Source organism: Mustela putorius, unplaced genomic scaffold, assembly GCF_011764305.1.
Source record: "Mustela putorius furo isolate JIRA1106 unplaced genomic scaffold, ASM1176430v1.1 tig00003869_pilon_pilon_pilon, whole genome shotgun sequence".
Lineage (NCBI taxonomy): Eukaryota > Metazoa > Chordata > Mammalia > Carnivora > Mustelidae > Mustela > Mustela putorius.
In genome coordinates, this window is record NW_025422021.1 from 28,074,705 (window position 1) to 28,097,630 (window position 22,926).

The 22,926-nt window shown below is 37.9% G+C and overlaps 2 protein-coding genes across 31 annotated transcripts in view; one reads left to right on the top strand and one right to left on the bottom strand.

The window, feature by feature from the left end:
• NEB (nebulin) overlaps positions 1-6,561 on the top strand; it is a 207,739-nt gene extending 201,178 nt beyond the window's left edge. For all 25 annotated transcript variants that reach the window (XM_013051923.2, XM_004743838.3, XM_004743843.3 and 22 more), the window contains 6 exons: positions 849-956; positions 1,061-1,244; positions 1,764-1,856; positions 2,681-2,836; positions 3,125-3,231; positions 5,792-6,561. In XM_013051923.2, coding sequence (XP_012907377.2) covers positions 849-956; positions 1,061-1,244; positions 1,764-1,856; positions 2,681-2,836; positions 3,125-3,231; positions 5,792-5,965 — 822 coding nt within the window. In that variant the 3' untranslated portion in view covers positions 5,966-6,561. The remainder of the gene's footprint in view (positions 1-848; positions 957-1,060; positions 1,245-1,763; positions 1,857-2,680; positions 2,837-3,124; positions 3,232-5,791) is intronic.
• A 9,678-nt stretch (positions 6,562-16,239) lies between these two features.
• The window catches only part of RIF1 (replication timing regulatory factor 1), a 63,498-nt gene continuing 56,811 nt past the window's right edge, over positions 16,240-22,926 (bottom strand). For all 6 annotated transcript variants that reach the window (XM_045066816.1, XM_004743837.3, XM_013051914.2 and 3 more), the window contains one exon: positions 16,240-22,593. In XM_045066816.1, coding sequence (XP_044922751.1) covers positions 22,379-22,593 — 215 coding nt within the window. In that variant the 3' untranslated portion in view covers positions 16,240-22,378. The remainder of the gene's footprint in view (positions 22,594-22,926) is intronic.

The following is a 22,926-nucleotide window of genomic DNA, read 5'->3' on the forward strand; positions in this document are numbered from 1 at the left end:
AAATTTCTGTGCACCTTATTCAACTGAAAATTTACTTTAAAATTAACAGAACCGTGCTTTTAAATTCCAAATGATCATACTAAGAAATAACAATTGCCAGTGTTTTCCTTTTGTTTTACTGGGGGGGTGGGTAGTCTTACATAACCAACTGTAACAAATTGACTTCCTAACATCTCAATCTCTTGCTCCTCTTTATTTTTAAGGTACTTTATGAAACAGGTAATATTCTGAGTCGGATGCCACCTTTGGCTTTGATATTTTGGGTTTTTCATGTCTAGAGGACTTTGATTTCTGTATTAACATTGGTTTATGAAATCTAGGCATAAACCTATGAATACGATCGCTTGTTGGAAAGGTACTTGTTTTGGAGCATCTGGCTGGCTCAGGAGAGCACGCAGCTCTTGACGTCAGGGTCATGAGCTAAAGCACCATGCTAGGTGCAGAGACTACTTAATTGAACTTTAAAAAATTTAAAACGATAGTAGTTTTGAATGTCAGAATCCCATCTAGTATCAAATACCATACAATCTGCTGGTACTGCAATTCCTAGCAAATTCCAAAGAATACTTTCTTCCTATCCTCTTTGAAATTCTATGCCTTGTGTCCTTTGAAAATGAAAGTTATACTTTCAAAGTCAAAACGTCCTTTCTCTCCTAAGGAGAGTCCTGCCCATTCATCCTCATGCTTACCTGTTCTACTGTTAGTCAAGGGCATCACTGGGTCCTTTCAGATGAGTCAAGCTTCCCTCCCCAGCTACTTTTATCCCCATGTGTTGGAAAAGTTTTTAAGGCTTCAGAATTAGAACACTACCATGACCTGTACTTAATTCACGGTCTCTCCTCTGTCAGGTTCTCTATTCTGATAGCTTCCGGAAACAAATACAAGGCAAAGCTGCCTACGTCTTGGACACTCCAGAAATGAGACGGGTGCGGGAAACCCAACGCCACATCTCAACGGTGAGTCAGCGATTTCTAAGGAGTGATTGGCCAGTCTGCTGGATCGTCTGGAAAAGGAAGTGATCACACCATCGTATTTTCACAAAATCAATTCATGATTTCAGGTGAAATATCATGAAGACTTTGAGAAACACAAGGGTTGCTTCACACCAGTGGTGACAGACCCTATCACTGAACGAGTAAAGAAGAACACACAGGATTTCAGTGACATTAACTACCGAGGTATTCAGAGAAAGGTGGTAGAAATGGAACAAAAACGGAATGACCAGGATCAGGAGACTATTACAGGTATATGAGCGCTTGGGGTGGGAAGTGCAGAGGGAATCATCTTTAAGGGCTAGAAGAACAAGAGTGGCATTAGTCATAGGAAGCTAAAGGATAAAGCACTTCAGCCTGTGTTTTCACCAGCTGTAAAACCAAACTATTATTTCACAGCTTGCAAAGCTGGTATCTTTCCTACCTTAGGCTTTATTCTCTGAGAAGTCATGACCAGAAATAAGCTAAGTTGGTGTTCGTCCTCCTGTGGTTAAGTTCATGCCTTGCTTTCCAAGCTATTAGGAGTCCTCTAAGAATACCTGTTTTGGGGGCGCCTGGGTGGCTCAGTGGGTTAGGCCTCTGCCTTCGGCTCGGATCGTGGTCTCAGGGTCCTGGGATTGGGCCCCGCGTCGGGCTCTCTGCTCGGCAGGGAGCCTGCTTCCCCCTATCTCTGCCTACTTGTGATCTCTTTCTCTGTCAAATAAATAAATAAAATCTTGGAAAAAAAAAAAAAGAATACCTGTTTTGATCCTTGATCTCACCTGCTTGCAGGTTTTCGTGTCTGGCGTACTAATCCTGGCTCAGTGTTTGACTATGATCCAGCAGAAGACAACATTCAATCACGAAGCTTACACATGATTAATGGTATGTTATAGCATACAACATGAAGGTCACCATTTAATGGGCTAGTGTCAATGACCTCTAGGAAACTAGAGTTGTCAGTGTTCTGATTTGTCCTTCAGCATAAAAACACTGCTGACTAGTGGGACGGTATCATTTTCCAGACAAATTTAAGTCAGGGAAAGGATTGTCTTACTGCCTCTGTGTAAATCTTCTTCAGGCCCCATTATTACCATTTTGTTTCTAAAGAAGAAAAAGTAGTACATCTTTCTATTTGAGAAATGGGGGAAAAAAACAAAGGGAAGAGAATGAATTTGACCTTTGGCAACCTTCTGAAGATTCCTGTCATCAAGGAAGATTGTTAATTCAACAAAATAAGCCATGCCTTTAGGTCTTCTTTTCATGTTAAAAATGTAGAGTAGTAAGTAATGCCTGTCCTTAAAGGATTTATACTGTAGTCTGCTGATGGAGAGAAGTCAGTCAGTGGTTACACCCTGACATGCAGTTTCAAAGGCCAGCACACAAATTGTGGGAACTCAGGTAAAAGGCATCTGAATTCATTTGGGGACGTGAAGGAGGCCATTATGAAGTTGAAGGTGGAGTTTGAATGTGAGTTTTTGTGAGCCAGGAAAATGGGCAGGGTGGAGGGAAGGAGTTGTGGTCCAACACAGCCTCTGGGATTTGAACCTGGCTGTACAATTCAGCAGTTATGTGACCTCTGGTAAGGTACTTACACTGTCACGTGGAAATGAGGATGGCAGCCATACATAGGGTTTTGAGGGTTTAATTCATCTACTGAAAATCATACCTAGCGCCAATTCATGCCTGTCGGCCCCCCTTCCCGCCAGCGCAAGCGCAGCGCCGGAGCCGGGAGCATTCCCGGTCGGCCAGTGCACTGAGCATCAGCGGAGGCGAGGACAAGTCTGAGCACTCGGAAGCCGCCGACCAGCACCTCTCCACCTACAGTGACGGCGGCGGGGTCTTCTTCTCGGCAACCTCCTCAGGTACAAGTGGGCAGCCTGCCCGCTTGCCCAGTTACTAGCGCAGATGCTTTGAGTTAAAAAACTAAAACCAAACAAAACCAGATCATTTCTTCTGATGAGAAAAGACTAGAATTGTGGAGAGGTACACGAAACCAGATGTTTTATTTTCATTAACTTTATTAGAGCCTCCTTTCTTGGAAATCACTCTTAAGTTAGGGGACAAGAGGGTACTGCTCAGCTGTTTGACACAAGTTAAGTGATGTCTAATCACCTTTTCTTCTTACAAACTACCTTCCCCCCACCTTTTAGCTTACAAACATGCAAAAACCACGGAGCTCCCACAACAGCGATCCTCTTCAGTTGCCACTCAGCAGACAACAGTATCCTCCATCCCGTCACACCCGTCTACCGCTGGGGTAGGTGACCAGCCAAGAGCTTCCTCCAGGCATTCTTACCTCTCCAAATGTGCAGTAATGATTAACAGTATTCTGGGTGGGGGGTGGTTTTTTCTTTTTCAGCCAAACCTATTTTATGAAATGCTCTTTTAATACATCTTCTGTTACCAAAAATACCAGAAACCCTTCATTACCAAACTCAGACTGACTAAAATGATCATTTTGGGGCTCACTGGTCCTATTACATGACAGTATCTGCTGCTTGTAATCATTCTTCAAGAATATGTACATGTGTGCATGTGTCACACATATAAATATGTCATTATGTTAGATCTCCCTTGTTACTATATTGAAGAGATAAATCAATCATGCTTACAATTCACCAGACTACTTTAAAAACTTAGTTTAAAACCCTGGATTCATCCACAATGCCACAAAAACATAATTCTTCAGGGTTGAGGTGTATGTGTTTATATGAAAAAAATATTTGCATGAAGAAAACTCTCTTTACTAAAAGACAAAGATGTCAAGTATTGAGACATCTCTCCTGAAATCATAAATGCAAGGCAACGCCAGTCAAAATCCTAGAAGCATTATATATATTAATCCTTACATTTATTTTAAAGAATGATCTAATTTGAAAAGGACGATAGAAAATTATTAACTGGGGGAGCCTGGGTGGCTCAATCGGTTAAGCATCTGCCTTTGGCTCAGGTCATGATCCCAGTGTCCTAGGATCGAGCCCCATGTCAGGCTCCCTGCTCAGCTAGGAGCCTGCTTCTCCTTCTCCCTCTGCTGCTCTCCCTGCTCATTCTCTCTCTTTCTCAAATAAATAAATATTTTAAAAAATTATTAACTGGATAAGAGCAAAACATACTATAAAGCTATTATTAAATATGGATTTAGCAGGGGAATAGATATGAAAATAGATGAGGTCCAGAAATGGACCCTAAAGGGATTACAAATCAACAGGGGGAAAAAAATCAGAATTGTAAAATACTTGAGAAAAGTAGATACTAATTTTATAGTGTTGGGGACAGAAAAGGCCTTCCTCAACAGTTTCTAGAACCTAGGAATGTGAAAAGAAATGACTGCATATTTGACCATAAAATTTTACATTTTTTATAACAAAAACATGTCAAACTGGGGGAAAATAGTCACAGCATACATAACAAAAAGATTTATAGCTAAAAGAGCCTAACACTCAAAAAATATTCATTGGCAAGTTATTCTCCTTCTGGTCAAAATAAAAAAGACCTGGAAGCAAATGATTCTACAACTTACAGCAAAAGAAACAGAAATAGCCAACAAAAAAGATGTCTACCATAACTGCAAACCAGGAATATGAAAACTAAAACAATAAGTACTAGATTATTATGGTAGCAAATTTTTTTGAAAATTAAAATGCACGTACCACTTGACTTACTTTTTTCACCTTTAAAAGTTTTTTCTAAAATACTTGCCTAAAGGCAAACATTAGGGGATTAGTGTAAGAAAAAATGGCTAACAATTAAATGTCTAGAAATATAGAAATGGCTAATTTGTGATCTTACTAAAATACAGAATTCTCTGTAGCAGTAAAAAGTCTATCAATCTGTATTTATATGGAAAAGCCCTGAAGCTATATTAAATGGAAAGAATAGGCCAGAGTATTAATCAGAGTAATCGTTTTATATATGTAGGCGGGACGGGGAACCCTATCCTCGAATATGACTATATGTGTGTATATTTTGGGATGCTAGGAAAAAATATGCAAGTTACATACCAAATTACTAACGAGTACCTGCATTTTCGAAGGAAACTTGGGCACTTTCAAATTTTGTCATTTTTGTCTACAAATTGTTAGAATTTTAAAAATTTTATTTTGCAGTTGTAAACACACTTGAGAGCTATGTTCTTACCACATTTTTAATGTACTATAAAGCTATTTATCATTAAATATGGATTTAGCAGGGGAATAGATATGAAAATAGATGAGGTCCAGAAATGGACCCTAAAAGAATTACAAATCAAGCAGGGAGCCTGATGTGGGGCTCAATTCCAGGACCCTGGGATGATGACCTGAGCCGAAGGCAGAGGCTTTAACCCCCTGACTAGCCAGGCGCCCCCCAAAAATTCTTTTCAACGCGGCTCCACCATTTTACATTCCCATCTGCAGTTTATAAAAATTTCTCCACATCCTCCTCAATACCTGCTATTGTTTCTTTTGATCACCATTCTAATGTGTCATGTGGTATTTCATTGTGGTTTTCCCTGAGACTAGTAATGCCAAATATTTTTCTCAGGAGCTTCTGGGCTATTTGTACGTCTCCGTTGGAGAATGCAGGTCCTTTGCCTCCCTCCTCCCCTCCCACCTTTCCCCAGTATTGAGTGGTTGGGAGTCCTTTGGGTTTTCTGGATGGTAATCCCTTACCAGATGAATGATTTCCAAATATTTACTTTCCTGGTGGTAGCTGCACATTCTCTTTTGTGCAACTTAAATTTGTGGAGTAAGTCAAAAGAGATCTTAAAATTAGGCATTCAGGTTGGTTGATGAAAATCTAATACAAAATTTTTTTACCTTTTTTCATCTTATAAATAGAAAATCTTCCGTGCCATGTACGACTATATGGCTGCTGATGCAGATGAGGTGTCCTTCAGAGATGGAGATGCTATTGTAAATGTCCAAGCGATTGACGAAGGTTGGATGTACGGCACTGTGCAGAGGACGGGCAGGACCGGCATGCTGCCCGCCAACTACGTGGAGGCTATTTAATAAGCATGTCAGACTATCGCACCTGTGAGGACCTGCACGTCCTGCAGTCAGTATCTCAGTTCAGACTCTCCACTATTACCTAAGTCCTCAAGCTGCCTAATGGTTTTTCTGTGTCAGTATGATTAATAGTCGGACCATCCCTTAATCTGTTTCTACATGAACCTCAGTAATTCTCCACTAAAACAAATGTTAATCAGATTTACTGCATTATTTTCTGGACGTGGACATAAAACTTAAGAGACAACATTAAACCCATTGGTTCATTATTTTTAAAATTGTCATTATTAAATTTCCGTAGTGTTTTAAAGGAAGTTTAATTATAGAATAGACATTTTAAAAGTTTATGCATTGTTATTGCTGTACCAGCCCAGAGTCTTTCTCTGTTACGAAAATGTTTGACATTTTTTAACAAGGATTCTGAACATGTTAAACACATTAAAGAAAAATGGCAGAAATACTCCCCTTTTCCTTGTTTACTGAATGCTGATGCTTTTACTTCTAGTCCAGTTCTGAAGTTATAAAGGTGATAGTCAATATAAATAGTGGATAAGCTAGTAATAAAGTCTGTCATTCTGCAATAAACACCACTGATCTAATGACTGTTAACTTATTTTTAATAGTTTTATTACTGGCAAATTTCAGTAAAGCAAATCCATTACTTTAGAGCTCACTAAAAAAAATTTAAAAGTACTATTACAAATCCACAAATATAGGCTTTCTCAGAACTAAACTGTGTTCAGCAAGCTTCCCTTATGGCTAGCTGCTAACATTTTAGAAACAACTGTGGGATCAGCATGCACAGCTGGGAAATGGATGGCACCGCATACCCCGTCCCTACTATTTCCTACAGACCTGCCCCCTCCAATGTGCCCTTGGCCAGAGCCCATCCAAAGTGGTGTCATAAGCCAGGCAGTGTGCAAGCAGCCCTGACAGGCTCCAGCACTGCTCCACAGTGACTCTCGCCCTCAGGAGAGGGGAAGACAACCACATACGCCAGCCACAGCTCCAGCAGTGGAACTCAGGGCAGACATCAGGCCTGACTATAGGCCCCACCTGCCGATGAAAGCTTCTCAAGAGGAAAACACAGGAAAAGAAACAGCCAGTTCCATAACTGCTGCATCTTTAGTGAACACCTGGTCTGACTCAAGCCCAAGGTGGCCCCCAGACTGGCCCACTAACACCATGAGGACAAAACCCTGTCCACAAGTAGCAAAGAGAGCCATTGCAGATGACTGGATTGAAGGCAGACATGACTCAACCACAAACTATGGTGCACACAACACACGTAGGAGATAGCCCTGAAGAGTCAGGTACTGGTGAACAGAGCATATTGTGCAGGAGGAGGACACCTCAGCACCTCTTCTTCATATGGCCACTACTTGCAAGAGCAGGAGAGTAGCTGGCTTTCCTAACACACTGAAATAGAGTTAGATAAAATGAAGAGTCAGAGGATCATGTCCCAAATGAAAGACCAGGACAAATCACAGCAAGATTTAAAAACAACAGAGCTGAGTAATAGTCATGAAGATACTCAGTAGATGTAAGCAAAGACCTGATCTTGGTAAGGTGCTTAGCAAAGAAATAGAAACATGAAAACCAGAGATAAACTCAGTGAATGAAATTGAAAACATAATGGAATAAATAGATGAGAGGAAGCAGAACAAATCAGTGCCCTGGAGGAAAGAGTAATGGAAAGCAATCAAGCTGAATATAAGAGAAGAAAAACTTAAAAAAAAAAAAAAGAAAAGCAGACTAAAGAAATCAGGTTTTTTTTTTTTTTTAAAGGTTTTATTTATTTATTTGACAGAGAGAGATCACAAGTAGGCAGAGGGGCAGGCAGGGAGAGATGGGGAAGCAGGCTCCTTGCTGAGCAGGGAGCCCGATGTGGGGCTCGATCCCAGGATCCCAGGATCATGACCCGAGCTGAAGGCAGAGGCTTAGCCTACTGAGCCACTGAGGCACCCCAAGAAATTGGGTTTTTACGCATAGTAACATTCATATTACAGGTATCTCAAAGAAGGACAGGAAAGGGGGCAGGAAATTTATTCAAGAAATAATGGCTGAAAACTTCCCAGATCTAAGAAAGGGAACAAATTTAAGATCCAGGAGCCACCAGAATGTCCTCAACAAAACCCAAGGAACTCCATACTAAGAAGCACTATAATTAAGATGGCAAAAGTACTGGTAAAGAGTTTTAAAATCAGCAAAAGAGTTACATACAAGGGAACCCCCAAATGCCTTATCAGTGGATTTTTAAATTTAAACTATAGGCCAGAGCGGAGTGACATGACAAAGTGCTGAAAAGAAAACAAAGTACTAAAAGAAAACACCTGTTGCCTAAAATACTCTGTCCAGCAAAGCTATCATTCAGAATGGAAGGAGAAATAAAGAGTTTCAGGACAAACAAAAAGTTAAAAGGAATTCATGACCACTAAACCCATCCTATAAGAAATGTTAAAGGGGACTCTGAGTGGAAAGTCAAGTAGTAATAAGAAAAGTAGGAAGCACAAAAGCAGTAAAATTAAGTATCTATAAAAATAAGTCAAGGAGGGGCGCCTGGGTGGCTCAGTGGGTTGAGCCGCTGCCTTCGGCTCAGGTCATGATCTCAGAGTCCTGGGATCGAGTCCCGCATCAGGCTCTCTGCTCAGCGGAGAGCCTGCTTCCCTCTCTCTCTGCCTGCCTCTCCATCTACTTGTGATTTCTCTCTGTCAAATAAATAAATAAAATCTTTAAAAAAAAAATAATAAGTCAAGGAATCCACAAAATAAAAGGATGTAAATTATGACACCATATACCCAAAACATTCAGGGGATAGAAGACTGGGTTAAAACTTAACCCACTATCAGTTTAATACAGACTACTATATGCAAAAGATGTTATATATAAACCTAATGGAACGACAAACTAATAGATATACAAAAAATAAAAAGAAGGATCCCAACTACATCACTACAGAAAGCCAGCAAACCATGACAGAAAATGAGAAGGAACAGAGAAGAACAAGAACAACCGTAAAACAAGTAGCAAAGTAAGTACACACCTATCAATAATTACTTTGCATGTAAATGGAGTAAATGCTCCAATCAAAAGATCGAAGGTGATGGAATCCGAGTTAAAAGGTAAGACCCATCTACACAATGCCTACAGAGACTCATTTCAGACTTAAAGACACATACAGATTGCAAGTGAAGGGAAGGAAAACCATTGGCATGCAAGTTAAAGTAAAAAGAAAGCTGAGATAGCAACACTTATATCAGACAAAAGAGACTAAAAAGTATCAAGAGACAAAGGACACGATATAATTTAAAGGACAAATCCAACAAGCTCTTGATCTCAGGGTTGTGAGTTCGAGCTCTACACTGGGTACAGAGATTACTTAAACTTTTTTAAAAAGATATAATTGTAAATTGGGAAGCATCCAAATACATATAGCAGCTAATAATTAAAATAAAGGAAGTACTTGATGTAATACAATATTAGGGGACTTAAAACACATAGTGTTTTAAGTGTCCATACATCAGTGGACAGATCATCCAAACAAAATCAACAAGTAAACAGTGGCTCTGAATGACACAATGGACCAGATGGATCTAACAGATATATTTAGAACTCTCCATCCTAAAACAGCAAAACACACATTCTTTTCAAGTGCACATGGAACATTCCCCGGAATAGATCACACATTAGGCCACAAACCAAGTCTCAACAAATTAAAATTAAAACCATACCATGTGTCTTTCCCTCTACAACACTGTGAAACTAGAAAACAACCACTAGAAAAAATCTGGAAAAAACACAAATACATGGAGGTCAAAAACATGCTACTAAACAATGAATGGGTCAAATAAGAAATCAAAGAGAAAACTAAAAAATATATGAAGACAAAAGAAAACAAAACATAAGCGTCCAAAATTTTGGGGACACTGCAAAATCTATTGTTAAGAGGGAAGTTAACAGCAATACAGGCTTACCTCAAGGAGCAAGAAAAAAATCCCAAACAACCTAACCTTATACCTAAAGCAGCTAAAAAGGAAGAACAAATAAAACCCAAAACTAGAAAAAAAGAATAAAGATTGGAGCAGAAGTAATAAAAATAAAGACTGGAGCAGAAATAAGAAAAAATAAAGATTGGAACAGAAATAAGCAAAACATTAGTACAGATTATTGAAGCCACGAGCTGGTTCTTTGAAAAGATTCCTCATTAATAAAAGAGGACTCAAAGAAAATCAGAAATCAAAGAAAAGAAATAACCAACACCACAGAAATACAAAGGATTACAATATTATTAAAAAAAATTATATGCCAACAAATTGGACAACCTACAAGATCTGAATCAATTCCTAGAAACCTACACCCTCCCAACACTGAATCAGGAAGAAATAGAAAACTTGAGAAAACTGATTACCAGCAATGCAATTGAATCAGTAATCTAAAAAAATCCCAACAAACAAAAGTCCAGGACCAGATGGCACCACATGTGAACACTACTAAACATTTAAAGAAGAGTTAATACCTAGTCTTTTCGGGGCACTTAGGTGGCTCAGTCGGTTAAGCATCTGCCTCCAGTTCAGGCCATGATACCTGTGTTGGGCTCCTTGTTTAGTGGCCAGTCTGCTTCTCCCTCTGCTTCTGCATCCCCTGCCCTATTCGTGGTCTGTCTCAAATAAATAAAAATCTTAAAAAAAGAAAAGTCTTCTCAAAATATTGCAAAAAATAAAAGAGGAAAAAAACTCTCAAATTCATTCTATAAGGACAGCATTATCTATTGGTATCAAAATTGGATAAAGACACTACCAAAAAGAGAGAACTATAGGCCAGCATCTCATCAACACAGACGCAAAAATCCTCAACAAACTATCAGCAAACTGAATCCAACAATACATTAAAAAAAATCATCCACCACAATCAAGTGGGATTTATTCATGGGATAAAAGGGTGGTTCAAAATATTCACAAATCAGTCAACATGACATATTACATCAACAAGAGAAAGGATAAAAACTACATGACCATCTCAACAGATGCAGAAAAAGCATCTGACAAAGCAAAACATCTATTCATGATAAAAACCCTCAACAAACTAAGTTTAGAAGAAACCTATCTCAACATACTAAAGGCTGTATTTGAAAAACCCACAGTGGGGGCGCCTGGGTGGCTCAGTGGGTTAAGCCTCTGCCTTTGGCTCACGTCATGATCTCAGGGTCCTGGGATCAAGCCCCCAGGGTCCTGGGATCAAGCCCCACATCCGGCTCTCTGCTCAGCAGGGAGCCTGCTACCCCCCCCACCTCTGCCTGCCTGTGATCTCTCTCTGTCAAATAAATAAATAAATCTTAAAAAGAAAAGAAAAGAAAAACCCACAGCAAACATCATACTCAATGGCGAGGAAACAGAGCTTTCCTCGATGGTCGGGAACAAGACAAAGATGTTTAATCTCACCACCTTCACTTTGTTGAACAGTATCAGAAGTCCAAGCTACAGCAATCAGAGAAGAAATAAAAGGCATCCAAACTGGTAAGGTAGAATGAAAACTTTCACTATTTTCAGATAACATGATTCTATATTTAGAAAACCCTAAAGAGCTGCACCTAGGTGGCTCAGTGGGTTAAAGCCTCTGCCTTCAGCTCAGGTCATGATCCCAGGGTCCTGGGATCGAGCCCCACATCGGGCTCTCTATTCAGCAGGGAGCCTGCTTCCTCCTCTCTCTCTCTGCCTGCCTCTCTGCCTACTTGTGATCTCTGGCTGTCAAATAAATAAATAAAATCTTAAAAAAAAAAAAAAAACCTAAATATGCCATCAAAAAATTACTAGAACTGATAAATGAATTCAGTAAGGTCACAGGATACAAAATAAATACACAGAAATCCATTGCATTTCTACACACTAATAAGCAATGAAAGAGAAATTAAAGAAACAATCCCATTTACAATTGCACCAAAAACTAATAAAACACCTAGGAATAAACTTCATCAAGGAGGTAAAAGATCTGCTATCTAAAAAGTATAAAACACTGATGAAAGAAACCAAAGATGACACAAACAAATCCGAAGATATTCCATGCACATGGACTGGAATAACAAATATTGTTAAAATGCTCTTACCATCCAAAGCAATCTACAGATTTAATGCAATCCTTATTAAAATCCCAACAGCATTTTTCAAAGAGCGGAATAATCTTAAATTTTTTTTTTTTTTTTTTTTTTATAGAGACGGGGTCTCGCTATGTTGCCCAGGCTGGAGTGCAGTGGCTATTCACAGGCGCGATCCCACTACTGATCAGCATGGGAGTTTTGACCTGCTCCGTTTCCGACCTGGGCCGGTTCACCCCTCCTTAGGCAACCTGGTGGTCCCCCGCTCCCGGGAGGTCACCATATTGATGCCGAACTTAGTGCGGACACCCGATCCGCATAGCGCACTACAGCCCAGAACTCCTGGGCTCAAGCGATCCTCCTGCCTCAGCCTCCCGAGTAGCTGGGACTACAGGCGCGCGCCACCGCGCCCGGCTTAAAAATTTAATAGAACCACTAAAGACCCCAAAAAGCCAAAGCAATCTTGAGAAAGACAAAACTGAGGTTATTACAATCCCCCAAAACAAGGAATAATACTCATCTGTAGTAATCAAAACAGTATGGTACTGGCACAAAACCAGACACATAGATCAATGGAGGACAGAAAACCCAGAAGCAAACCCATGATTATAGAGTCAAATTAATCTTTGACAAGAGAGGCAAGACTATGCAAAAAGAAAAAGTCTCTTCAACAGATAGTGTTTGGAAAACTAGACAGTTACATGCAGAGGAATAAAAGTGGACCACTTTCTTACACCATACACAAAAATAAACCCATGGATTAAGGACCTAAATGTGAGACCTGAAACCATAATAATCCTCGAAGAAGAGTGCACACACAGTATCTCCGACACTGTCTGTAGCAATTTTCTTTTTGTAGCACCATTTTTCTAGATATGTCTCCTAGGGCAAGGGAAATAAAAGCAAAAATAAACTATTGGGACTACATCAAAAAAGCTTCTGCACAGCAAAGGAAACAATCAAGAAAACTAAAAGAATCTACTCAATAGAAGATATTTGCAAATGACAAATCTTATAAAGGGTTCATATCCAAAATATACAAAGAACTTATATAATTCAACACCCCCAAAAATATGAATTAAAAATGGGCAGAAGACATGAACAGATATTTCTCTAAGACATACAGGTGGCCAACAGACACATGAGAAAATGCTCAACATTCAGGGAAATGCAAATCAAAACAACAGTGAAATACCACCTCACACCTCACACCTGTCAGAATGACTAAAATAAATAACACAAGAAACAACAAGCATTGGCAAGGAGGAAAAGAAGCCTCCTCAAACTGGTGGTGGAGCCACTATAGAACAGTATGGAGGTTCCTCAAAAAATTAGAAATGGAACTACCCTATGATCCAGTAATCACACTATTTACCCCAATATGAAAACACTAATTTGAAAATATATGTGCACTCCTATGTTAATGTGGCATTATTTACAATAGCTGAACTGTGGAAGCAGCCCAATCATCCTTCCAACAGATAAATGGATAAAGATGTGGTATACATATAATGGAATGTTGCTTAGCCATAAAAAAGAATGAAGTCTTGCCATTAGCAACACGGATGGATCTACAGGATATAGTGCTAAGTGAAGTAAGTCAGAGAAAGACAAATACTATCTGATTTTACTCATATGTAGAATTTAAGAAACAAAACAATGTAACAAAGAAAGAAGACAAAAAACCAGACTCTTGAGAACTGATGGTTATCAGAATGGAAGTTGTTTGGGGGGAGTTGGGGAGGAATTGGTAAAGTGAAGGGAACTAAGGGTATATTTATCATAGTAAGCATAGTGTAATGTACAGAACTGTTCAATCACTGTATGATACACCTGAAACTAACATTCTATGTTCACTGTACTGGAATTAAAAGGAACAAAATAAAAGGGAAAAATTCTGTATGTATTTTTTTTTTTAAGATTTTATTTATTTATTTGACAGAGAGAGATCACAAGTAAGCAGAGAGGCAGGCAGAGAGAGCAGGAGGAAGCAGGCTCCCCACTGAGCAGAGAGCCCGACGCGGGACTCGATCCCAGGACCCTGAGATCATGACCTGAGCCGAAGGCAGCGGCTTAACCCACTGAGCCACCCAGGCGCCCCTGTATGTATTTTCAATATGAATTTATTATTTATCTGCTTAATAATGCAATTTGCTTCCTTGTTTGTAATGCAGAGTGTTGGGAGAGGCCATGGAAAATGAGGAAGCTTTAAAAATCTGCAGCTGGCAGATTATAAAGGCAAAGAGCAAACCGTCCTCAAGCTTCTTAAGATATGTCTCTCTCTCTCCCTCAGAGACCACATTTGCGTGCCAGGCACCACACTAGATGCTGGGGTTTGAGTGATGAGCCAGAACACGCTGCGTCCTTATGAAACTTAATAGTCCCCTGAAAAAGGCAGGCCATGCTGAAGCATCTTAATGGTGGGAAAGACAGCCACTCTCCCATCTTCAATCTTCCTTTAAACTGGGCTAAAAATCCAGGTTCAATGCACCAATACCATTGTGTGCTATGTTTCCAACCTTGGGAACAAAGTTAATGCTGTCTCAGTTACGACACGTTTTAAAATTTCCTATTCACTTTTTAAAGCTGCCAAAGTACACTTTGCAGTTGCTGTTACAGATAAGCAGACACCATTTTTATCGAATTCTATGGCTTTTAGTTAATAGCTTGAAAATTTTCATAAACAAAAATAAAGAACCCTACTATACCCACCTCCTGTAGCCTCACAAGTTTTCAATTCATGGCTGATAATGGTCTGTCTACTCTACCAGTGCTCTCCTCCCATTACCTTGAAGTGAATCCCATTAATCACATCTTAAAACAGTCACAATTGACACACCTTAAAACATATCCAGGGAATTTTCCTGCTCATCCACTTTGCAAGACTTCTGCTTGGCCCTCCACTCCGTGAATACAGTGATTACAGGGAAGTCCTCTGTACAAATAATCCGCTACCACACACTTAGACGACCTACCGCTGCAAAATCCTCCATGACTAGGTGTTCATAACATCTGCAAGAGGTTATAAAAGAGATCAATTTGCAACTGAGCTATATTGGAGTCAGAGTCAGAACTTCAGCCCAGGTCCCTCCATGACTAGTCATGACTAGTGTTCACGGTACTACCCGATGCTCCTCTTGGGAAATTCTTATTATGGGTTCTTCAGGTCTCCACAAGCACTAACCACCATCCCACCACCACCCCACCACCACCCCATGCCTCAGAATGTGACACTGCGTAAGTTATTAGCTAAAATGAGGTCATTAGGATGAGCCCAAAGCCAATACAACTGGTACCTATAAAAAGAAGTCGGGGGGCGCCTGGGTGGCTCAGTCATTAAGTGTCTGCCTTCGGCTTGGGTCATGATCTCAAGGTCCTGGGATCACGCCCCACATCAAGCTCCCTGCTCAGCGGGAAGCCTGCTTCTTCCTCTCCCACCCCACTGCTTATGTTCCCTCTCTTTCAAATAAAATCTTTACATAAATAAATAAGTAGAAGTCTGGACAAATACAGAGAACACCAGGGGAAGCTGAAAGCAGAGACTGGAGTGAAGCCTCTACATGCCAACAAAGTAAAAAATTGCTAGCAAAGCACCAGAAGCTAGGGGAGAAGCATGGATCTTCCTCACAGCCGTTTTATTATTTTTTTTTTTAAAGATTTTATTTATTTATTTGACAGAGAGAGATCACAGTAGACAGAGAGTCAGGCAGAGAGAGAGAGGGAAGCAGGCTCCCTGCTGAGCAGAGCCCGACGTGGGACTCGATCCCAGGAGGATCCCGAGATCATGACCTGAGCCGAAGGCAGCGGCCCAATCCACCGAGCCACCCAGGCGCCCCTCACAGCTGTTTTAAAACACCGATCCTGTGAACAACTTGTCTCAGGCTTCCAGCCTCCAGAACTGTGGAACAATAAATTTCTGTTAACACTCAGTTTGTGGCTCTTTGCTGCAGTCTTCTTCAACATCATTAAGTCTATTTCATTTTTAATTCAGACGTATGGATCTACAAGCGTGTGGAACCCAGAAACTATGTATACAAGAGAACCTCTTGTATGGCTAGAATGGGTGATCAATTAGGAATGGCTCATGTGTCTGTGGAGGGTCATGGTGTTCACTGAGCTGGTATGTGAATTATGCTCATCTTACTCAATTCAAAGCCAAACTAAACAAACAGAAACAGTGCCAGAATTGTTTAGTTTTTATAGTTTTATTTAAGATTAAAGTGCATCTCTTTTTAAAAATGTTTCAATATCCATTCTCAATTGGCAAGTGGTAACAGTTAACTCAATAGTTCATTAAAGTTTTACTGTGGATCAGACAGATTCTTCCTCCCTCAACCCCAATCATAATGAACCTGAAAATACACTTTTAGTATTGGTCTACCTGCTTCAAACACTGTATAAAACATTACACACATACTGACCACATCCTTAGTCCCCAGATGCTAGTGCAGTTAACTGACTCATGAACAGGTACTTCTGTGAAATTTCAACTTAAAACACTTGACTTAACAAATATAAACACTTTGAATGTACAACAAAGCTCTCAGAGTTCATCAAGTGGTGGGAACAAAAATATTGCAGGGCTAATAAATGACTGATTTGGCTTCTCTCAGCCTTTTCTAAGTGCATTTAGTCAAGTCTATCCACAGGAGGTAGTGTTAAGACAGATTGAAAGCAACTGATTCCCCACCAACACAGAATGCAAACTCCCTCAACTCCCAACTTATTTCACAGGTCTGACAGAACCACCCAGTGCTAGATGCCTTTCCCTCGCACATCAGTGTCCCTTAACATCCATAGTAAACACATTACTGTCATTTGAGATTAAACAGGAGAAAAAAAAAAGTGTACCTAAAAAGTACTGGTATCTCCTAGTATATGTGTATTTGAGCAATACAGTTAAGATACAAATGCATTCACGGTAACACATTTTTGTAAAAGTAAAATCTAGGTAACAGCAATAGAAATATAGGACTTAAGGAAGCAGGAGCCCCATCTGCCATCTAGAAGCAAATGACCAACTGGATTTACAGGCCACATATGAATGAACCTACACTTTGTAACGGGGATCAGCAGACTTTACACAAAGGGATCAAATAAATATGTGAATGTTAGGTGTTAACAGGCCATACAGTCTGTCACACTATTCCAATCTGCTATTGCAGCAGGAGAGCAGCCAAAGACACTACGTAAATAAATATAGCTGTGTCCCAGTAAAATCTTATTACCTTCACTGAAATTTTAATTTCATCTTTCCATGTGTCACAAAATATTATTTCTGAATTTTTTCAACCTTTTAGAAAATGTAAAAACCATTTCTACCTCAGAGGATGTATAAAAAAACAGGTGGCAGGCTGTAGTTTTTCAACCTGTTCGTAACAACATACTAGGTTAAGATTGCCATGCCATATTTCAGTTTCTATACTCAAAATTCATTGTTCATTTCCTAGAAAATTCTCATTCTACAAAAATAAAAATGTATTTAGATACTTGCTAATTATTCAATTAAATATCAAAATAGCTATTATACTGTATTTCATTCCATGACTTTATTTTGAAGGTGAACTTTCTAGTTATATGCAATTTATTCATGTAAGAAATAATTCTATTATTGGAAGTTATTTACTTTATTCCTTTTTGGGGGGCAGGATATTAAATAATGTATATTTCATTTTTTAAAAAGATTTTATTTTTAAGCAATTTCTACCCCTAACGTGGGGCTTGAACTCAAAATCCCAAAATTAAGAGTTGCATGCTCCACCAGTAACTGAGCCAGACAGATGACCTGTACATAACGTGTATTTTAAATAATTATTCAGGGTATTTATCAGTATCAGTTCTGGTACTTACCTACAGTACTTATATACAGGATAACTACCAGCTATTTTCAAAGTATATATGACTGTACCTATACTAAAAAGCTACCTTTTTTATTTTATTCCATGTGCTATCAATTTAAAATATTGCCTTCAATCTTATATTCTCAGGTAAAAGAAGAGATTATCTTTTCTTCTAAGGTATACTTCAGGAGAGTAAGCATTTACAGCTTGGCACTTCATGTTTGGTTTTCACTGTTCTTTGGCTTGGTATATAAAGAAAAAAATGATTAAGACCACGATACAAAGTTTAACATTCTATTCCAAGAAATGAGTGAACATTCAATTCTGTTAGACTACTATTCTATTAAAAAGCTACAGATTTTAAATGCTAATGACTCAGATTTTAATACTTTCAAAAAGCAATATACAAAGCCTGGTATATGATAAACAGATCATATTGGACCATCGCAAACCAAGGCCCAGATTTGTTTTATAAATCAAGCACTCAACAAATTTTGATAAATCAATTAAAAATCCCACTACTTAACTTCTGGCTACATTTTCTTAAGTGCTCTGAATGAGTACAATTCTTATGAAAAGAGTACTTAAAGTAAATACATAAGGGAAATAGAACTGAATGCCAAGAAAAACTCACTTTTAGAAAAATTATTCAACTGTCTTTCAAACACCATTTTAAGATGAAATGGAAAATTTCAACAACATAACAGCAAAGTAACCAGAGGTCTTTAACTAAAATGACAAGTCACATCTGTCAGGGCTTATTTTGGTACTGCTAATTTTACTGCCAAGTTAATCTTAGGTAATCAGTTTTCAATGTTTATTAGTAAAATAGTGAAGCCCCATAACTCAGAAGGCAAGATTTATTTAGAGACTAAATGTATTTCTAATATCTGAAATTTACTTTTATATTTAAAAAAATGAGAACATAATCCACTTACACTACTCATGAAAAAAGGCTCACACTGTCCATTTGTTTAGTTAGGTTCTTTGTAACATGAAATACATAACTGTCTGCCTATTTAAAAACCTAAATCTTCCTCCCCAAACCATGAATTTTCCTACCTAAAAAAGGCTCCAAATGAGGCAAAATTCTACTTTTAACTCTTAAAAAACTTTTGAATTTTAATTTGAAGCCTTCAAGGCCAGTCGGCACCCACAATCATAAACCTGAAAAAGTTAAAAAAAAACACAACACTAAATCTTATCTTTTGAAGCAGTAATTCCTGGGACTTAAAGCCACTTATGTTACCACCTAATTCACAGCCTGAAGCTTCCTGCCACAAACATAGGCATTTCTATGGGTCATGTGGGAGGTTTTAGAGATAAACTAAACTATCAGGCCCCATTCCCAGACCTGCTGAATCAGAATCTGCACTCTTACATATAGACAAGTTTGAGAAGCACTGTGTTGAAAGTCAAAACTTAACACTTGTATATAATGTCTAAGACCTTCCTGATGGCTTAGGGATTAAATAGATAGCGCTGTGCTAATGTGCGAATAGCTCTCTCTCCCATAGCTCTCTCTCCCCGACCAAAGTCTCAGCCTAATACGGTCAGTAACTGCTATTTTACCGCCTTCTAGCCTAGCTGCAAATTATCTCCCTGAAAATCAGTAATGAATATGAGATGGAAACTACACCCTTCTTACTGGATTATGAAGTTGGAAAGAATGACATTAAGGTAAAAATGTGAACGCTTTAATAAACTCGTATTTTCTGTTAAATTCCAACAAAGGTTTTTAAAACAGCACGTATTTTTAATTACTGTCATTCCTTTATCTTAAAAAAAAAACAACAACCCAACTCTAATTGTGTATTTTACCCACACCCCTCCCATTTTCCCCTAATTTTGTCTCTTGCCCTGCCACTTTTATTTTAGGCAAGATATAATCCAATTTTGATAAAAATGGATAAAAATTATAAAAATCCAATTTGATAAAAATGACATTTTTATCATTCTTAATATATAACAGAATCCCTATTTTCAGGCTGTAAAGTATCCATGAGCAATGCCAGAAACTATCACATTCAGATTTAAATCTTATTTTTGACTATATTATCCAATAACATTATCACTAAACCTGATTCATCCTACACCATATGGAATTTGAGCAAAAGTTACATCCATACCATTCAACAATGGCTTTCAAACTTGTTCAAATATAACACCTTTGACAACGGGCTCCGTGCAATACTGAAAATTTAAATCCACCACATGAAGTCCATTTTGGAACATGAGAAGTTATACTGTGCTGCTTTCTACAAGCAACCAGATTCTTTTTATAAATGCCTAAAATAAGAAATCACATTTGAGTGTTCTTATTAATATTTCCTATTTTTAAATTAACCCTTAGAAAATACTGAAAAACTGATTTAATTTTAATAGTTAAACAACATACTGAAACTGATCAAGGAGAATTGATAGTTTTTGCTATCTATGAATTATTCAGGTAAAAATTTAAGGCAAGTGTATTAAAAATAAGGTGCCTCAAATACATGCTTAACTGTATCAACAATGAAGATTTAGCAAACTGATTTCTGCCTTCAATTAACATTTTTAAACAGATCCTTGTTCAAACACAGTATCCGAAAATACATATTTGTGCTTGTATCAAATTCAGTGATTTAAGTAAATGTTTATCACTTTTCTCCTATACTGTTCGAAGTTCTTTAGTTAACACAAACATTAAGATACAGTCATGAGATAAGCCAATTTTGACTCCATACAAACACAAATACATACTCCTTCTTACACCTGTTAACTAAAAATTTATGTGCCTCTTTACTATAAAATATAATTTGGGAAATGGGAGGCAATATAAACCACAATTATAAGTCTGTCGAAGTTTCTATTTTTTACTTATTTTGTCAAGCTTATAATCCTCAGTTTTACAGTCCCAGAATTTCTTTTAAACCCAACCTTGGTGTAGGACTATGAAACTTCTACCCCCAAAATATTTGTAATGATGGATTTATGATTACGAAAAAGACACCAACTTTTCTGGCTGGCAGGTGGTCCCCTTCAGAATATAGGAACTAACTAAGCACAAGAATTAAACTTTCTGTAACTTGCTAAAAGAATGTGTGCCTTTTAGTTCTGAATAAAGTATGAAACTGTGAAGGTCATTCACTTATTCTAATCAGAACAAAGGAAATATTCTTACTGTAAAGAGACGAAACAAATATGGGAAGTCAGGCATTAATACTAGTCAGTAAAATTTACAAATGTTTTAATTATATACACCTTTTTTTTAAAACTAGGCAAACATACATATTTCAAAAGAACAATTTCAATTTCAAATTTCTTCCAAGTTTGCTTTACGTGTAGGTGAAAAGAACAGATAAATCCTAGATATCATTTAGCCCAAGTTGTAACAAAAATAGTCGCACTAACTCTCCACTTTAAAAAGAAATGTAATGAAGCTTTCTAGTGGCAGATACCCTCCTTGCAAACCAAAAAAAAAAGGGGGGGATGGTGGTATGAATAGTGAAGTCTTCATGTAATACTTTCCCATTTCTGTAAGTTTAACTCCTTCTGGTTACTTTAGAAAATAAAAACTCGTGTTTTTACTAAGTACAAAACTATCTGTTTTTGTAGATACAGAATCCTACAAACATCTGCAGCAGGCTCACAAAGCACTTCTACGTCCATACTGGTATCTCAGTATTTAATATATACAAAATAGGTTTCTATTAAACAAAGGTATTCACAAGTAGCTGCAGAAAAATTCATGCCATTAACAAAGGCTGAAATTTATAAATTAAAAACACTGTAATCTATACATAATGTACAAAGAGTCGTGCATTTTAAAATAAGTGTGTCTCATACGACTAAATTTTCACAAGCAAATGCTGCTGCATAAATATTTGCTATTGCAAATGAATGGCATCTTAGTAAGTTCTGCTTATTTTAACCCCAGAAGTTGCAGCTTTTGGTATTTTTCTTGGAAGCTGCTCAAATTTGACATCTGTGGGAAAAAAGGTTCCAATTCTTTTGCATCTCATTTAAGGTTTTCTACTGAGAACAAATTTCTTAAACTTCAAGCACAACAAACATAAATAAAAAATATATATATCAAGTATAAACACCGTTATCAGTTCAGGAAAAAATTCAAATAGAAATGTTAAATTTTACTTACTTAAAATAAGGTACTTTTCATTTTTCATGAATGTTTCATCAGAATATGTAGGAGTTTAAGATGTGTGCAATAGATTGCTTTTGTTTCTAGTTTTTGCTTCCACATTTCAGTAAGATATTTAAATTTTTGAAAAACTACGCATAGCAGCCAAGAAAATATTGTATGAACAAAAATCGTACACAATGAACTTACAAAACTGAACTTACATAAGTCATAGCCCTTCAGGGTTTGAAATGCTATCAACTTTGCAAACTTTCAGTCTGAAATTGTGCTGTATTTCAGAACTTATTTTATGATCAACAAATCCAGTGATGTTGGGGGAAAAAAAAGTTCAATTTTCTCTTAAAATACTAAACGGAATTTTCATGGGTTGGTGACCTCCAACGTGACTGCAAATTTTTTATTATAGAGTTTGCCATGCTACCAAGTTTCTCATGCATTTCAAACAGCTGGCTTCCTGAATAATTATGGAGATCTTCTGAATCTAGTTGAAGAGCAAGTGCACTAATCTGTGCCACAAGATTTTTAGGTAATGGAGTTTCCAAAGCAACAGGATCAATTAAATCTAAAAGAAAAAAAAGCACAATTAATTTATTCCAGATAAAACTTAAGTTGTACATATTTCCTTTTAAGTTAATAAAAAATTTAAGTGCCTAAGATTTAAGTTGAGAGTGCAGGCTGAGGTACTGTTCTTCCTCAAGAGAACAAGGCAACAGAAAACTCCACACCGTAACTTATTTAGTGCCACTGAAGAGCCAGTCTACTTCATTTTTATTAACAGCATAACTGAAACACACTATTTAGTTTATATCCTTGAGCAGCGGTTGACAGTTCAAGAAAAAACAACTGAACATAGTTGGTTTCAGTATCAGCTACTTTTTCATGCACTTGGTCACTG